The following is a 14,826-nucleotide window of genomic DNA, read 5'->3' on the forward strand; positions in this document are numbered from 1 at the left end:
AAGGCTCTGAACCGGTCCGAGGTGGTTGATCAGGAGCATGATACTTACGGTACACCGTATACACTGTACATTACAAGATCAAATCTGTTCTGCGAATTTCGTCACATTCCCCCTACGCGTGAAATCCGCTCCTGCTTCAGCTCCGATTTCAGTTCCCGATGCCGGTGAAGTGGTACTGTTCATCCTCTCCCATTGTTGTACTTTTGCCAGATATCTAGGACTGCTCTTGCCGCTTGGCCAAAGGTCCATTGCGAGTGTGAAGAAATAGGCATTTAGTCCGAACGCGATGGTCCATTCGAGGTACGAAGCGTTTGATGTCATCTTGTCGCATTGAGAGTAAGTGTGACCGTGGATAGGCGCGGTACTTCCATCGCACTGTCAAAATGGTTCGCCAGTCAGTACTCGTACAGCATTCTCCGAGAACATCCAGTAGTGGAGGGCAAAGCTTGTCCGTGACGTAGTCGCGAGGGGACAAGATTGGAAGAAGAATTCGAAAAAAGGTACATATACTCACATAAGCGTACAGACTGCCAAAGGCTATGGCGATGATGATATCCCCCGCGACACAGGCTAATTTGAAGTACGAATTGCGCTGGAGATGTTGTCTGTCCGGATGTTCTTTCCTCATGAACCACTGGAGAGGCGAGCACGATGAAGACAAGTATCAGCGATCAGAAGGGTCTCGCGGAGGAAGGGAATGCAGGTAGAGGAAAGCGTAAGTCATTGACGCCAATGTGGCGTAGACTGGTAATCCCTTTGTCCGGGTGTTGTACAGTGTCGTCCCAGCAACGAAGTGACTAAGAAAAGTTAACAGTACTTACTACTTCTAGAGTTTGCGCCACAGCGCTGAACCCGACTCCCAAGATGAAGACGACGGTTCCGATCCAGTGCACTTTGGAATAGGTCCGATCGTTCCACTAGTCACGATTGCACAGGTCGACACAGGTCGAGTCGAAAATATCATAAGAACAGCTCAGCCCTGTGTCGTTCTACTGTGGCCAATAAGTGGAAGGAGGGAAACGAGATTGGAGAAGGTTCTGATCCTACACACCTTTGCCAGCATGAACAGACCTGCGCATCCTATGAAGCAGAAGATGATAGCCAGCCAGCCTGCAATGTACATGACCCACATTGTCAGTTCGAAATCTCTTTCCCAACCATGGTCAATCATCCGAACAAGTTTTCTAGCCAAGACAGCCAGTGATGCTGGTATGGTTAGGGCTGCACTCACTACAGACCCTCTCTTTCCGACTCGTGTTCTCGGGCAATCTACCTCTTTGTCGGAACCATTTTATCACGCATACAGAGAAAAAGTAGAACCTGCTCATATGCGTCAGTGAGAGTCGGAGTCAAGAAGGGACCTTATGAGCGCCCATCAATCTTCCGTGTTAGGAGGATCTTTGACTGTCTCAGGTGAGCGACCTGAACAAGTGAGATTGCCACTCACACATCCACTAAGCAGCAGATCGTCAAGAAAAGCGCTTCGTGTGCCGCTCCCAAGTCAGAGATGAAAGGGACGTCTTGCTCTGTCGATGTATAGCGAGGCGATCCAGCTCTGACCCATAAGATCATGAGAAGTAAGAGACCCAAACACCACACTAGAATGGCTAATAGGGGAAGTAGGACGTAGGAGCCGTAGACTGGGCAGAGGTAATGGGTCAGCTTCTTTTTGGTGGGTATGTCTATCGAAAATCTCCAATAGTAGACTAGTTGCAGGTCGGTCCAAGGGAATCGCACTAGCACTCTTGCGGAAATGCCTTTTGATGATACGAGAGAGGTCACTCGACAAGGGTTGCACCCGGTTCAAGACAGACAGCGAGAGCGGGATCGTGCTCACAAATACGGTAGAACCTATTCTTATTCTTCAGCGCTGAGGGTATCCTCGAAGACAGAGAGACGCTGCTCCCAGTCTCTTTGGACTTTGCCATATTTGATCGTGACTATATTCTACCTCTCTTCCCCTTTTGATCTTGTGTGGGGGAAACGCAGACGATCTCGCTCGAGTACGCCGTAGTCCTCTTAACAGTCACTGATCTGTACTGGAGGGCTGGAACACAGGATTTGCGGCCTTATGTGCATTCATCGACATATATCGACACGTCGACGTGATCCCTCCGTCAATATGTTCAACTCCTCTGTATATTCACAAAGGAGGATCGACCTTTGAATAGGAGAAAGACCAAGGGAAATGAACAGCTTATACAATGAAGCCAGTTCCAGAGAATCCCCTTGTAGGTTGACGAGACTGATTTTAGACCAATCAAGACACTCCTTTCAGTGACATCCCCGTTCATAGAGACGAAAGCGTTCGGTCTATACTATTACCATCATGATCGTGCGATGGGCTAAGGACTACAAGTAGTCGAGGGCTCTCAGTACAGTCAGAAGTCGCCCCAGGCTGGCACATACAGGAACCCAGAAGTGCCAAACAATGAAAACGCGGCATGTGGTCTGGCCCTAAATTACTGTCCTTTCCATGCTTCTGTTTGTTCTAGTCAGCTCATTTCAAGCCTTGTCCATCTAAGTTTCCACTATATACCACCATAGCTCACGCACAGAGATATGATATCCTATATTCGGCTTGTACTGTTCCCAGCTGAGGATCTAGGTGATCGCTCCGTCACAGCTTTGCCCTCGCTCCGTTTGCGCCCTGCTTCATCCAGCTGTCCACCAAGCCTCCGACCTCTATTGCCACACCCAAGCTCGATTGATACCCAGCCGGTCCGATCCCGTACGCATGAACGACTGCCACTTTCCTTCCACCACCCACCTTCCCGCCCTTCGGCAGGAGATCTCGTCTACTCTGACCGGTCGTCCTCTCTTCCACTTCGCATCTCAGTCCACCTTCTCGTACGGGTCTCAATCCGACGTTATGCGAGATGATATCTATATCTTTCCAAGTACCTTTCCCACCTTTCCCATCCAGTCTGGGACACAGCTTATGAGCTTCCTGCAAGATTAAAGTCGCAACTTCGGGATTAGGTCCAGTCGACCAATCATTGGGTAGGTAACAGCCTCCAAGGATGACATGCGAGTCAGGTCCAGGTCGAGGGATGATATAACTGCTCTGACCAGGTCGGGACAACAGGTCAACGAGTCCATAACATTCTTTGACGTCTGGTGCCCGGACGAGCACAGTCTGGCCTTTAGCAGGATGGACCAGGGGGTCTTCGACACCGAGAAGTGTCCGAGCGCCGAGACCTGTCGCGTTGATGACGAGATTGACGGGACCGACAGAGGGTAGAGAATACGCTTCGTCCAGGGAGGAAACGCGCTGACGGATGATGGGCACACCGAGTGCGCGAAGGGTTGAAGCAAGATGTTGTAGATAAAGCGGTGTGTTCAGCGTGTACGCTTCGTATGTGACGCCGAACTTGAATGGCGCGGGAACTTCTGATGGAGGGAGGTCTCGGTACTGCACAAGACAACGTATCAGTCAAGAACAGTGACCTGCGTCTCGCCAGCACCACTTACACCAAATACAAGATCTTTGTACCATGGAATTTGCCACCTCCCTTCCTCACTCCAGTAATAGAAATACGGTCGTCTTTCGCAAAGGTCCGGCAGTTCCTTAGACAGACGAGCAAATTCTCTGAAGGTGAACTCATCACGTCGTTCTTCCGCCTCGTTGACGGCGAAGGAATGCCAATTTGCGCCCTGAAAAGGGGGAATCCAATGTCAGCTCTAGCTGACGACAGAGAAAGGAAGAACATAGATCGTAAATAGAGAGGTGAAGAACAAGAGGAGGGTTCAAACGGAACAGCGAAGAAGATAGATACGCACCGCCCAAGGACTCGCGAATCCAGTACTCTGCACATCTTCAGGCAGTTCTCTGCCGACCACCGCGACTTTCAAGCCCTTTCTCTTGAGCTCATGAGCGATCGACAGACCCAAGACTGCGCCCGTGTACTTGATTAGTGTCACATTCGTGCCAGGCTCAAGCTCGCGGCATGAGCATCCAAGCTCATTCTGCGAGTGCACGTGTGGTATGCTCAAAGACCCAAGCCCGATTGGTGAATATGACCTGCTGTCGACTCACCTCCACATCCGAGGACGACAGCGTCGTATTCAGATCTCGACATTGGTGATGTTATAATCCGAATGTCCGTCACAATTTCAATCTTGGAGAAGAGGAGGCTGTCGCACACAGAACGAGGCAGTATCCAGTCTATCTATAGCGAACACGAGTCGAAGGAGAAATTCAATATAAGATCGTATCGGTTTTGACCGGGTCAGATTCACTACTCTCTCGCTCATCTCAGGGCACGGAAGCATCACCGACGATAAGGGATCTTAGACTCCGGTCTGGTCATAGAACATGTACAGCATATGTCTACAGCAGATCGCACAGACAAAGATCAAGATGCTTGAGGAGCCTATAGATGTGTCGTAGTGTTGCAGTACACAGATTAAACCTGTGCCAACATGCATCGAGGACGCCGTCGATCTTGTGCAAGAAGTGACAGAACTACGAGGGGCCCAGAAAATGGTCCGAGCCATATATTACGTAATCAAGGCCTGAAATTTCAGTCCCACCTTGCACAGTGCAATGACCAGTGTCCTCCACCATGTATTTGGCCTCCTGGAAGTTCTCGGTTCTAGAAGCATTTCATGAAGGAGCCACAGAGTACAAAGGACTGGATTCAGACATGCCCAGACCACCAGAGACACCTGACGTCAAAGCGTCCAAAGCCCTAGCTTACATCCTCCGACATGGCGCTGAGAAGGAATCGCTCCATATCAGGTCAGATGGCTATATCAAGCTAGCAGACGTTGTGAGTGAACCCGTTCTCTCGCGAGACCTCAATTAAGGATTCCTGTGGCTGGATCTCGGATTTTGCCATTCAGACCAGCTGTAGTGCTGACTATGTTCCCGTTGATCCCAGCTCTCTAGACCAAAGATGCGGGAAGTGGACCTGGAGATGGTCCTTCGTCTAGTTGCCGAGAATGCCAAACAGCGATTCGAGCTCTTCTACGGCTATGATCCCAGTCCGCTACGACCTAAAACGAAAGCCGGGCAAGGTAAAGGAAAAGCACAAGGGAAGAAGGTGAAGGTTAACCCTGTGGAGAAGCAACCTCGACCTTCTGGTGATAGGACAGCTGGCGATGGAGCTGCTGCTCTCTCTAAGCCTGCCTTACAATCGGAGAAAGTACCAGATGCAGCCACGATCGACAATATACGACACGAACTCGTCAACACTTCGCTTGATCACAGCAGTATGACCCACGCTACGCCCACCGCCCCACCTGAATTGCCTCTGATCTCATTGGCCGGACCTTCACCGGGGACTTCTTCTGCTCCTCCCGATGGACCCAAGGGCGAATACTTCATCAGAGCGACACAAGGTCATTCGATTAAACTCGAATCGACGGCACATCTCGTAGAAGTTAAAGATGATGACGAAGGTAGACAGAGAGTCGGACTGATGGTCCATGGGACTAAGTGGGAACTGTGGGATGCCTTAAGTGAGCTCTGAATTGACCAATGTGATGCTAGGAAGATGTCGAAGCTGATAGACGGTCAAGAATCTGAGGGTCTATCACGCATGACACGTCAACATATACATCTTGCTCCTTCGCTCACCGGTCAGATCACACCTCGACCCACGTCCACCTTGTATATTTATCTCGATCTTCCGCGTCTGGTAGATGCGGGAATACCAGTGTATACGAGTTCGAATGGAGTGGTCTTGACTCCTGGTGGGGAAGGAGGTGTCGTAGGCAAAGAGTTCTGGAAGAAAGCCGAGAGGAAACATGGTGGCAAGAGGATCGTGATCTGGGAGGACGGCAGGGAAGTGGAGCGGGAGGAGACGCTAGATGACCATTCTGAACATGAACAGCGGGCTCAGCCACAGCAGGAGGCGTTCGAAGCGGCGTCCCCCTAGGTGTTGTTGCCTACGCCCAGGAGTATGCTAGCTAAGCGGAAGGACGCTACCTGAATATAAGCCCAGTCTTGACGACCCGGCTGCGTAGAGCCCACGCAGAGAGATCGACAGCAAACGAAGGATCACGACACCTTAAAGGTAGACCGGTGAACAACATACCATGCATGCATACGTACAACCTTTGCTTGGACCGATATATCGTGTCATCGCAGGTTCTTCAGCCTATCAAACCGTAGGGCCAATTCTTCCTCCTCCGTCAACTTCTTCTCCTTCTCCACAGGGGGGTTTGGCGCAGGCGCAGGTGTAGGTGCAGGCGCTACCTTGACCGGTGACTCCTTCTTATTCTTCGCCTCGTCATCTTTGCCCTCAACCAGCTTATCTCCCCCATCATCTCCTTTTCCTGATCCATCTCCGGCAACATCACCACCATCATCACGTTTTAGCGGTTCCAAAGGTTCATCTTTCTCATCGCTAGTATGAGGCTCAGGAGTCCAGTTGACACCATATCCTCGTGCGATCTCTCCGAGATATGCGTCAACCAGATCTTTGGAAGGTGTATAGAGCGATAGCTTCGATACGATGCGGGGTGGAACGGATTCTGGCGGTGGGTCGGTAATGAGCAGTGCAAGGGAAAAGTTGCGGCCGTACTGAGCGACCAAAGACCAACGTCAGCATGTCACTCGTGCGTGAATCATGGCATGAAAATGGTGAAGATGAAAGGAGACTTCTGGCGCATACATGGGAAAGAAGGAAGCTGAATGAGGTCATCCTTACCTTGTGCATCAAGATCTCTCTCAACACTTGTAACTCTTTCAACTCTGTTCTCGGCGCAGCGTAGACTATCGCACAGACTGCATCGGATACAGACGGTTCCGGCTCGGTTCCACTGAGTCGTAGTCAAGACATCAGCTTTCTCATCGTGAGCGGGGCACGAAGCTGCAAGTTGGGGCTTACGTCGAGGCGTCGAGAAGGTTGAAACGAGCTTGTAATTTCTCTGCATACAGCTGGAACAGAGAAGATCAATAACCAGCTTGCCCCCCCGCCCCCCCCCGACAAAGATCCGTCCCGGCAAATCTTCCTTGGGTCGATACAGGCATGCGATTTGATGACTGAAGAGCGACACTTACCTCTAAGAGCTCGAGCAACTCCACGTATATATCGTCCTGTATCAATCCCTCCACTCTCAATCTTGCAGTTTCCACCCTTCCCTTCGTGACGAGATCTGCGATATCTCTACGAGCAGCCTTGGCCAGAGCCAATTTCTTTTCCTGCAGTGTTCTGAGTCTTTGGATGGATAGACGGATCTGGACCTGTTTGTGAGAGACAGGTTGGGATTGCGAAGAAGATAGGCGAGGGAGACGGAGAGGGATGCAGGAGTGGATACGTCAGCTGTATCGCGATGCACAAAGAACGCGAGTAGCAGACCTTGGCTCTTGGACCATTCCATGGAGGCATGTTGAGGTGTCAAGCTTAGTTGCAATGTTTCGAGAAGCTGCGTGAAAGCAGATGCGGAAGACAAGAAGTGAGGGAAGATCGTGATTGTCGTTGTGGACTGACCGGTGATTACACCGTTCCGAGCGGACACAGACACAACGGACCAAACCAGCTCGTCTTTTTGCTTTCTTTCTTTGTCTCTTTCAAACACCTATCTTTTCATCCTATCTCCATAATCCTCAATCGCTATCACCCTGCACGACGTGTACAAGGCAGCATCTGGACAGCTCTTCATTCTTACCGTGCATATCAAGCAAGTCAATATGCCAGCACCTCAGATGATGGGTATCTACCCTTCCGATTCTATCTCAGTAAGTAATGTTCTCGCGTCCATCCCATTTCCTCCGCCGCGAGCCATCTAGACCTTGAAGTACCCACCTTGGCAGCAGAAAGCTCGCTAATGATGATTTGGCTGTAGGAAGTAGCGCATTCCCTCCCTATCGATCCGCTTGGTCCCGGAGCGGCTGACCTGCTCGCGGGCGATGTCGAGTATCGACTACATCTGATATTGCAAGAAGCAAAGAAGTTCATGATACACGGGAAGAGGGCGACCTTACTTCCTGAGGATGTAGAGTATGCCATGGAGGCCCTGAACGTCGAGGTGAGCTCAAGCTTTCCGTTAAGAGTCCTCGCATCTCTTTTTCTCTGACACTGAATTCCCAGCCCGTACTCGTCCCACCGAGACCACTCCCCATTCCATCTTTCCAGCCGGTCTCAGTTTCATCTACCTCATCCTCTTCACATCAGGCGCAACAAGTATATCATACACCAGACGATGAGATTGACTTCGCTGCCTATCTCAAACAACCTCTGCCTGCGGGCATTGCGAGTTCCGCTGGTGTCAAGTGGAAAGCACATTGGCTGGCTGTGGAAGGCGTTCAACCGGCCATACCAGAAAACCCTGCTCCAGGTACCTCTCGTGCAGGTCGTGAGTCTATCCCTCTGCATCGCGCACTCAACGCATATACAGTCCGAAACATTGACGCATGTAAACTTCGCAGCATCCCGCCCACAGCCTGCTTCGACTTCACTTCGACCACAAGCTCGCGCCCAGCTCCCTCAAGAACTTCAGCTCTACTTCACTCGTCTCACCACCGCCCTTGTTCCACCCACACCCTCGGCACCTGAAACAGAACCAGAACGACATCGACTCGCAGCGCTCGTCTCGCTCCGTACCGATGTGGCTGTAGCCGGTATCCTCATATATGTCATCAAATGGCTCAGCGAAAGCATCCAAAAGTGTCTGATGGCCCCGACAGGGACGATTGGGCAGCTGGTCGATGCGGTGGACGCGGTGTTGGAGAATGAGGGGCTGTTTGTGGAACCTTATGTGCGCGAATTCACCAACCTTCACCTTGGCGAAAGATGATCGGGACGTTGCTGACAACTATTGGTCGGCGGGAAACAGATGCATCAGCTGCTTCCCCCGCTGTTGTCAATCATTTTGACAGTCCCGCTTGGGCCCCATCCACCTTCGAGCTCCTCCAGCAGTCAACCGTCACCATATGATGTTCGACAACGAGCAGCAGAAGTTTTAGGGAAGATTGCAGAGCAATATGGGAAATCATACCCAGGTCTCATTCCTCGTCAGTCGCACTCCGAGACCGACGTCGCAGTTCAAGGAGCTCCTCCACTGACTCGTGATGGTGTTTGTAGGCCTCGTGTCTACCCTCACCAAAGCACTACAGTCTCCCCCATTCCCATCGCCTTTGGGTGCAGCACATCCTCCAGCAGGGCGGTACGAAGGAGCTGTTCTCGGTCTCGCAGCACTCGGATCACAAGCTGTCAAGTCGGGAGTATGGGGAAAGGCGGGCGAAGGATTGTCGAAGATCGATGAATTGGCGGGGCGACTGTACATTGATGGAGGAAAGAGGAAGAATCCGTTAATCAGAGCGACCATTGTGCGTTATTCAAGGTTTCTTCCTCTGCCCCCTATCGGCAGCCCGAGTGACCGCCCCGTGTGTCCTACCTCTCGCCATCGTGGTTGCTCGATGGGAATGAAGTGGACAGAGCTGACTCTAGCTGCAGAAAGCTCTCAGTCCCTTGATCACAGCCAAACCGGCAGATGTCCAAGCTCCTCAGATCAACATGAACGAAGTGACCAACGCCTTCGGACCGTACATAGCCAACGGTCTAGTGAAGAAGGGATGGACAGCTAACGAGCTTCTGCGTCTGAGAAAGGAAGAGATGGAGGAGGGTGAAGGGGGAGGCGAGGGGATGGATATGGATACGCCTAGAATATGAGCTTATGACAACAGATGCACGGCCACGGTTTGAAGGTTGATTGGCGTGACTATGCGTGATGCGTGCCACAATGCGCTCGATCAATTTATCAAACGCACAACCCGATGAACGTCATGATCTTTCGGCATCGACCAGGTGCTAGCGCCTGACGACTGTTCTCGCAATGATCAACACAGCGGTCTCGACAACTGAGCTAGGCGGGAAAAGATCATAAACTGTGTAGTTCAAGATATATATTATTAGCAATTTCTGACCATCAGCGCGGATGTTACTTTTCAAGTCATTGAATGATCATGTAAAGCCGCCCCAGTACGGAAACTATGCATTCTTCCTCTTGAAACCATCAATTGACGTTGAATCTTACTTCCACCGTTTCCACGACAACGAACGATCAACTGGTTACCTCTGTAACACAGCCTTCCTCTCTATATCTCAATCTGCTCACGAAGTGGATGCGGCTTCACGATCACTGCGCAGAGCTGCCAGTGGACGTATTGGTCCCGGGATTCCTAGTTTCCCACCCGTATTTCCCCCACCACACTCCGTAATTTTCGCTCACAATTTCGATGTTCTTTTCCAGGCTTGCGATCTGGGCCAAATCCTGTTCGCTTTTATTCGGCTTGTCAAAGAGTTGTCTCAATTCTTCTCGAAGCTTGAACTGTTGGAAGTACATCCTTCGCTCTTCCTTCTGCAAGGCTTTAGAGGGGCCTGAAGAAGCGGCAGTTGTCGACGGCCTTATGGTGGACGCATTGGACGAAGCTTGAGAAGAAGGCATATTGTATTGTGCGTGAATGTGTGTGTGTGTGTGTGTGTGTGTGTGTTTGTTGGATGTGAGGATAGTGTGTTGAGAACAGAACAGAAAAATGAAGCACCGAAAGACGGTATTTAACTTATACATGACCGATTGAGATCCAACCTGCATTCGGGCCTTCCTGTCCCATCAAGGGGATGAAAGTCACCACACGATTATACTCGGAATTACTGACAGCAAAGGAAGGCATGTGTTTCAAGGAATTGGATCGAGAAAGTATGTCCTTCACCTGTCGTCGTCATTCAGTCGCTTTCGAAAGACCATCGGACGCATATTACAGCGGACAGTAAGATCATGGCAGAATAGTGAGGTCATCCAGATTCATGTTGCAGTCTTTGGGAAGACTTGGCTGACCGAGAGCCCAAACGAAGACGGCCGTATCAAAACATTGTCTCTTGTTTCCAATAGGCACTCAGTACAGCGGCAAGGAATCGCTCGACTTCATTTCCTGAGTCAATGATTTGATTTGAAACAATCTTGAAGTTCGTTCAGTCCAGGCTTCTCCCCAAGAAAGGTTCATGAGGAGAAGGCCAATGGATAGAAGGCGTAAGTTATATGGTGTCATATGGAGTAGAGCTGGTGTAAATAAGGAATCAAGTCCTTCGTTATGCTGTTCCCTGCGGCGTGTCGAGTTATCCCTGTGCCTACTCTGATTTAGTGGACGAGCTTCACAGTCAAGCGTCCAAATGTGGCCCAGACGAGATGCACTGTTCCACGCTATGGTGCCTTGACGCCGCAGTGACAACTTCTATCAAGTGTTGGAAGCTGCTTTTGCGTTCCATTTTGAGTTCCTCACCGTCAGCTCTATCGCCCTCTGATTTCCTAGCCACGATTTGCGTTTGTCACAGTGCCCAAATGCTTCGTCGATGAATTATTCGACGAGGGCTTGTGAGAGTATGTCCAGACGTCGCCTTATAGATATCGTTCCGTTTTAGCACTAAGGTGTACATAGTATCCTGACCGGTGGATACTTTCCTTTGAGTGTGGTCGAATGAGAGAAAGCTGAAGGATGAGGGAACGAGGACCAACGTCCTATGCAAAAAACATTACGAGGACCAACGTCCTATGCAAAAAACATCACAGGGGGATGCGGAGGAAAATGTAAGATGTGGCACTATGCTTCCTCAATGTACTGTACTGTTGTTGCTTCAGTGATTGCAGTGCTCCAACAACCTCTGCATCTGAGCCTGGTTTGAAATTGACCTCCTATCACTGTACTCTGCCAATATCTGCTCTGGCACGAACCTCCCCATTCTCTTCCTTTCCCAGAAAATACCGTTGATACCGTTATCAAGGCAATTAGTTCCCGCTGTCGATGGCTCAGGAAACTAATCACTGGGCTCCTTAGTGACCTCTGGTTGCTCGTCCTGCGGCATCTGACTGGATCCACTAGTACTGCATTCCTTAGGATTCCGTTTCTGGTAATCGTCGAGCCCCTTCTTCTGATATTTCACATATTTATTCAGCTTGTCCACTCGCTCGCGGAGTTGCCTGTCCAAGGTACTGAGGTCCGTTTCTGCAGGATTGATCATGTGATTGACGGTTGGGCTGAATGGACTCCCTGCTTCGAATATTGGAATCACCTGTGTTGCCACCAGATGTGAGGCCGGTCGAGGCAGATCCGGTGCGAGCAGCAGAAGACGGGTTAGTAGCGGACATGATGGTCTTGAGATCAAGCGTTGCAGGCGCTTCAATCGGTTGTTTATGGAAGTTGGCTCCGTATTCGTGATGCGTTGGGAAATGAGAGGACGATGGTCCCGGTCTGAGAGCTTCTATACGCTGCCATGAAGCCTCGTATAGAAAGGTGGGCTTTGAGGAGAGAAAGGATGAAAACTGACGTCATGCGTTGCTATCTGTCATTCGGCTTCCCTCGGACATGCAAAGGATATCAAAATACCCAGGTTATGTTGGGAGAGAAAGAACATGCCTCGTGTGTCCTGTCAATCTCAATCATGTTCTTTTAGTGAGCTCAGTCCCAAACAAGCCAGTCACAGACTCATCTTCGCAACAGTGATTTGGACCATCACGATACCTAGGAGGCAGTATATGTTTGAGAAATTGTACGCACACCGCTAAAGGCTTTGTCCTAATTAGCAAACATCAACCTGTTGCTTGTTACTACTTTCATTACTGATGCAGTTCTGCAACTGATGAAAAGCTCTTTTATTTACGATACCCCTCGCCCCCACTTGTCAACCCTGTACTGCCACGCAGTGCACCTCACGACGCATTGTTTGGGGAAAACCCTCTGCTATTCCGAGCACGGTCTCCGTATCCGCTCTCCTCGGGTCACCCCACTATCGTAGTCCTTTTACCAGCCATGAGGAACCCGTCGTGAACGCCCATTGCCTTTATGGTTTGGCCATTTTAGTCTTCGAAGATGGCCTCGACTGACAACGAAGGGCGCGTGCGAATCACCGTCATCGCTGTTGTCGAGACTGATGTTCCTGGGATCGCCGCTATCGTCTTCGACAGGCTGGATCCCATTGCTGTGGGACCTCTGTGAGGTCTGCGTTATCCCTGATAGTCAGTTGAAATCTCAGGATTGACCTCTGACGAAAATCGACGAGTTTCAGCTCGAAACACGATCTGGGAAGCGTGTCCGCTTGTCTCGAGATCACCTGCATCCGGTTGGCTTGTTAACTTACAAACTTGGCCTCCCTAGAGAGAGCGGCCCAGCCAGTTTCAATCGAAATGGCATCAGCAGAGACCCACGCTGCCGAGGTTGAGTCGACCTCCGTGGGACCAAGGCCAGCAGAACCCGCATGGGAAGGCGCCTGATGTAGATGCCACTGATCTAGTGCGTGCGGGACCAGAACCTTATTGAGTCCGTCTGCTGAGTACCGGGCACAGTTGTGCTGGCTGTATATCGATGGAGGGGAAAACAAGAATCCGTTGGTGAGAACGACCACCGTGAGTCGTTCATCTTTCATAACTGTAGTAGCGGGCAGAGCAGTGTGAATGACTGTTTTTCTCCCACCTTGAGAGCTGGAAGAAGGTGGAGCGGAGGGGAAGGGCAAGGAGATCGATACGCCTAAAATATGAGTGTGCATGGGCAGATGAATGGCTACGGTATGAGAACGATCTGCAGTGCGGTAGCACGATGAGAGATCCAGACTCCCTCACTTATCAGAGGTGAAGTCGGTACCCTGTCCTGTAGTGCTCCTGGATGCATCACCACCTGCAGCCCCGGAATTGGCAGCACTCCTGAAATCGTTGATCACCGTCCGCGCCCGTACGACGTTCCCTGCGGCCGCCACGTCCGCGTCCGATTTGTATAGCTGTCCTCTCCACATGGTGGATCGCTCGTGAGCATTGATTCGGCGCTCTAAGGCATCGACGCTTCTTTCGAGGGCCTCCAATCTGGGTTGATTGTCTGAAACGCCGGTACTGGCATCAGTGCCAGTGATCGAAGATCTATCATTTGAAGACATAGTGATGCCGTCAAACAAAGGATTTGCGGGTAAGTGATTGTGTATTACGACTGTGCGTATGAACTGTATTCGGGTGTGTGTTGGGTGATTTGCTCTCGTATTTTAGGTGGAATCAGACGGAGATACGGTATTGACAATCGGAAGAAGAGGGCTCTTTTGGAAGCCAAAGCCTGAAGGTATATGTATTCTGTAGAAAGAGCTTACGGCCTCCAACAGACCCTTTCTATATGAAAGGATGAGTTATATGGACATCTTGCCACGTCTGCCTCCTGTGGAGTGACTTCTTGAAAAGGATCGTCAGAGTGCGTCTCACGATCCAGAAAGGATGAACTTTGATGAAAATGTCCCCACGGCCGGAACTTACCGTTCATAATTCCCGGGGCAAAACTTCTGGGGCACGAAGACAAGCGAACGAAGCTGAGTCTCAGGCCTTCGAATGGCAAGCCCAAGATCCGAGGAAACACTCCACGTCTCCTCAGTCGAACCGCTTCCGTTTCGGTTCGGTGAATGGAGGAAGGCATGAGAGTGGAGGCGTGAAGCTATGCAATGTTGTCGATAAGCTGGTTCACATGAAGGTGCAAGTGGGCCGTGTCTCTGACACGTTGCTCATCATTGGAGATGGATAGAGTAAGTAACTCATCTTTCGTGTGTAGGTCAGAGGATGAGCAAGGCCCAGACTGGATCATGCCTCACTTGTATTAGGTTGTAGGATGTCGATCGCCTGGTGAAGAGCAAGGCGATGGACTTGAAAGGAGATCGTATCATGAACCTCGAAGTGATTCTGAGTGTGTGCCGATGCCTGAACAGTAGAATTTCAGAACAATCCGCAATGTAAGGTATGATGAGGTTCTCGGATCTTAGAGCTTCTATACTGCCATCTTAAGCGTAGTAGATATCATTTTTGGCCGACGAGCCTCAGACAGAAAGAAGGCACCACTGACGAGGGATATGTACTGCG

General features: G+C 50.6%; 7 protein-coding genes across 7 annotated transcripts; 2 read left to right on the top strand and 5 right to left on the bottom strand.

Moving 5' to 3' along the window:
• Positions 1–78: 78 nt before the first annotated feature.
• IAR55_004744 (uncharacterized protein) lies at positions 79–1,928 on the bottom strand (the record flags this gene model as incomplete). The annotated part of the gene is made up of 7 exons (XM_066947841.1): positions 79–375; positions 515–634; positions 822–917; positions 1,052–1,110; positions 1,232–1,320; positions 1,448–1,640; positions 1,838–1,928. The coding sequence occupies 7 exons, from the start codon at positions 1,926–1,928 to the stop codon at positions 79–81; spliced, it is 945 nt and encodes a 314-aa protein (XP_066801300.1).
• A 692-nt stretch (positions 1,929–2,620) lies between these two features.
• IAR55_004745 (uncharacterized protein) lies at positions 2,621–4,082 on the bottom strand (the record flags this gene model as incomplete). The annotated part of the gene is made up of 4 exons (XM_066947842.1): positions 2,621–3,415; positions 3,475–3,657; positions 3,784–3,896; positions 4,040–4,082. The coding sequence occupies 4 exons, from the start codon at positions 4,080–4,082 to the stop codon at positions 2,621–2,623; spliced, it is 1,134 nt and encodes a 377-aa protein (XP_066801301.1).
• Positions 4,083–4,649: 567 nt separating this feature from the next.
• Positions 4,650–5,885, top strand: IAR55_004746 (uncharacterized protein; the record flags this gene model as incomplete). The annotated part of the gene is made up of 3 exons (XM_066947843.1): positions 4,650–4,775; positions 4,887–5,466; positions 5,527–5,885. The coding sequence occupies 3 exons, from the start codon at positions 4,650–4,652 to the stop codon at positions 5,883–5,885; spliced, it is 1,065 nt and encodes a 354-aa protein (XP_066801302.1).
• Positions 5,886–6,088: 203 nt separating this feature from the next.
• Positions 6,089–7,340, bottom strand: IAR55_004747 (uncharacterized protein; the record flags this gene model as incomplete). The annotated part of the gene is made up of 5 exons (XM_066947844.1): positions 6,089–6,532; positions 6,660–6,771; positions 6,840–6,889; positions 7,013–7,195; positions 7,311–7,340. 5 exons carry the CDS (start codon positions 7,338–7,340, stop codon positions 6,089–6,091), a joined length of 819 nt encoding a protein of 272 aa, XP_066801303.1.
• Positions 7,341–7,642: 302 nt separating this feature from the next.
• IAR55_004748 (uncharacterized protein) lies at positions 7,643–9,623 on the top strand (the record flags this gene model as incomplete). The annotated part of the gene is made up of 7 exons (XM_066947845.1): positions 7,643–7,690; positions 7,798–7,980; positions 8,043–8,307; positions 8,381–8,709; positions 8,788–8,965; positions 9,036–9,280; positions 9,408–9,623. The coding sequence occupies 7 exons, from the start codon at positions 7,643–7,645 to the stop codon at positions 9,621–9,623; spliced, it is 1,464 nt and encodes a 487-aa protein (XP_066801304.1).
• A 466-nt stretch (positions 9,624–10,089) lies between these two features.
• On the bottom strand, positions 10,090–10,398 carry IAR55_004749 (uncharacterized protein; the record flags this gene model as incomplete). The annotated part of the gene is made up of 1 exon (XM_066947846.1): positions 10,090–10,398. One exon carries the CDS (start codon positions 10,396–10,398, stop codon positions 10,090–10,092), a length of 309 nt encoding a protein of 102 aa, XP_066801305.1.
• Positions 10,399–11,762: 1,364 nt separating this feature from the next.
• Positions 11,763–11,966, bottom strand: IAR55_004750 (uncharacterized protein; the record flags this gene model as incomplete). Its single annotated transcript, XM_066947847.1, has 1 exon — positions 11,763–11,966. One exon carries the CDS (start codon positions 11,964–11,966, stop codon positions 11,763–11,765), a length of 204 nt encoding a protein of 67 aa, XP_066801306.1.
• Between the last annotated feature and the right edge of the window lie 2,860 nt (positions 11,967–14,826).

This window comes from Kwoniella newhampshirensis, chromosome 9, assembly GCF_039105145.1.
Source record: "Kwoniella newhampshirensis strain CBS 13917 chromosome 9, whole genome shotgun sequence".
NCBI lineage: Eukaryota > Fungi > Basidiomycota > Tremellomycetes > Tremellales > Cryptococcaceae > Kwoniella > Kwoniella newhampshirensis.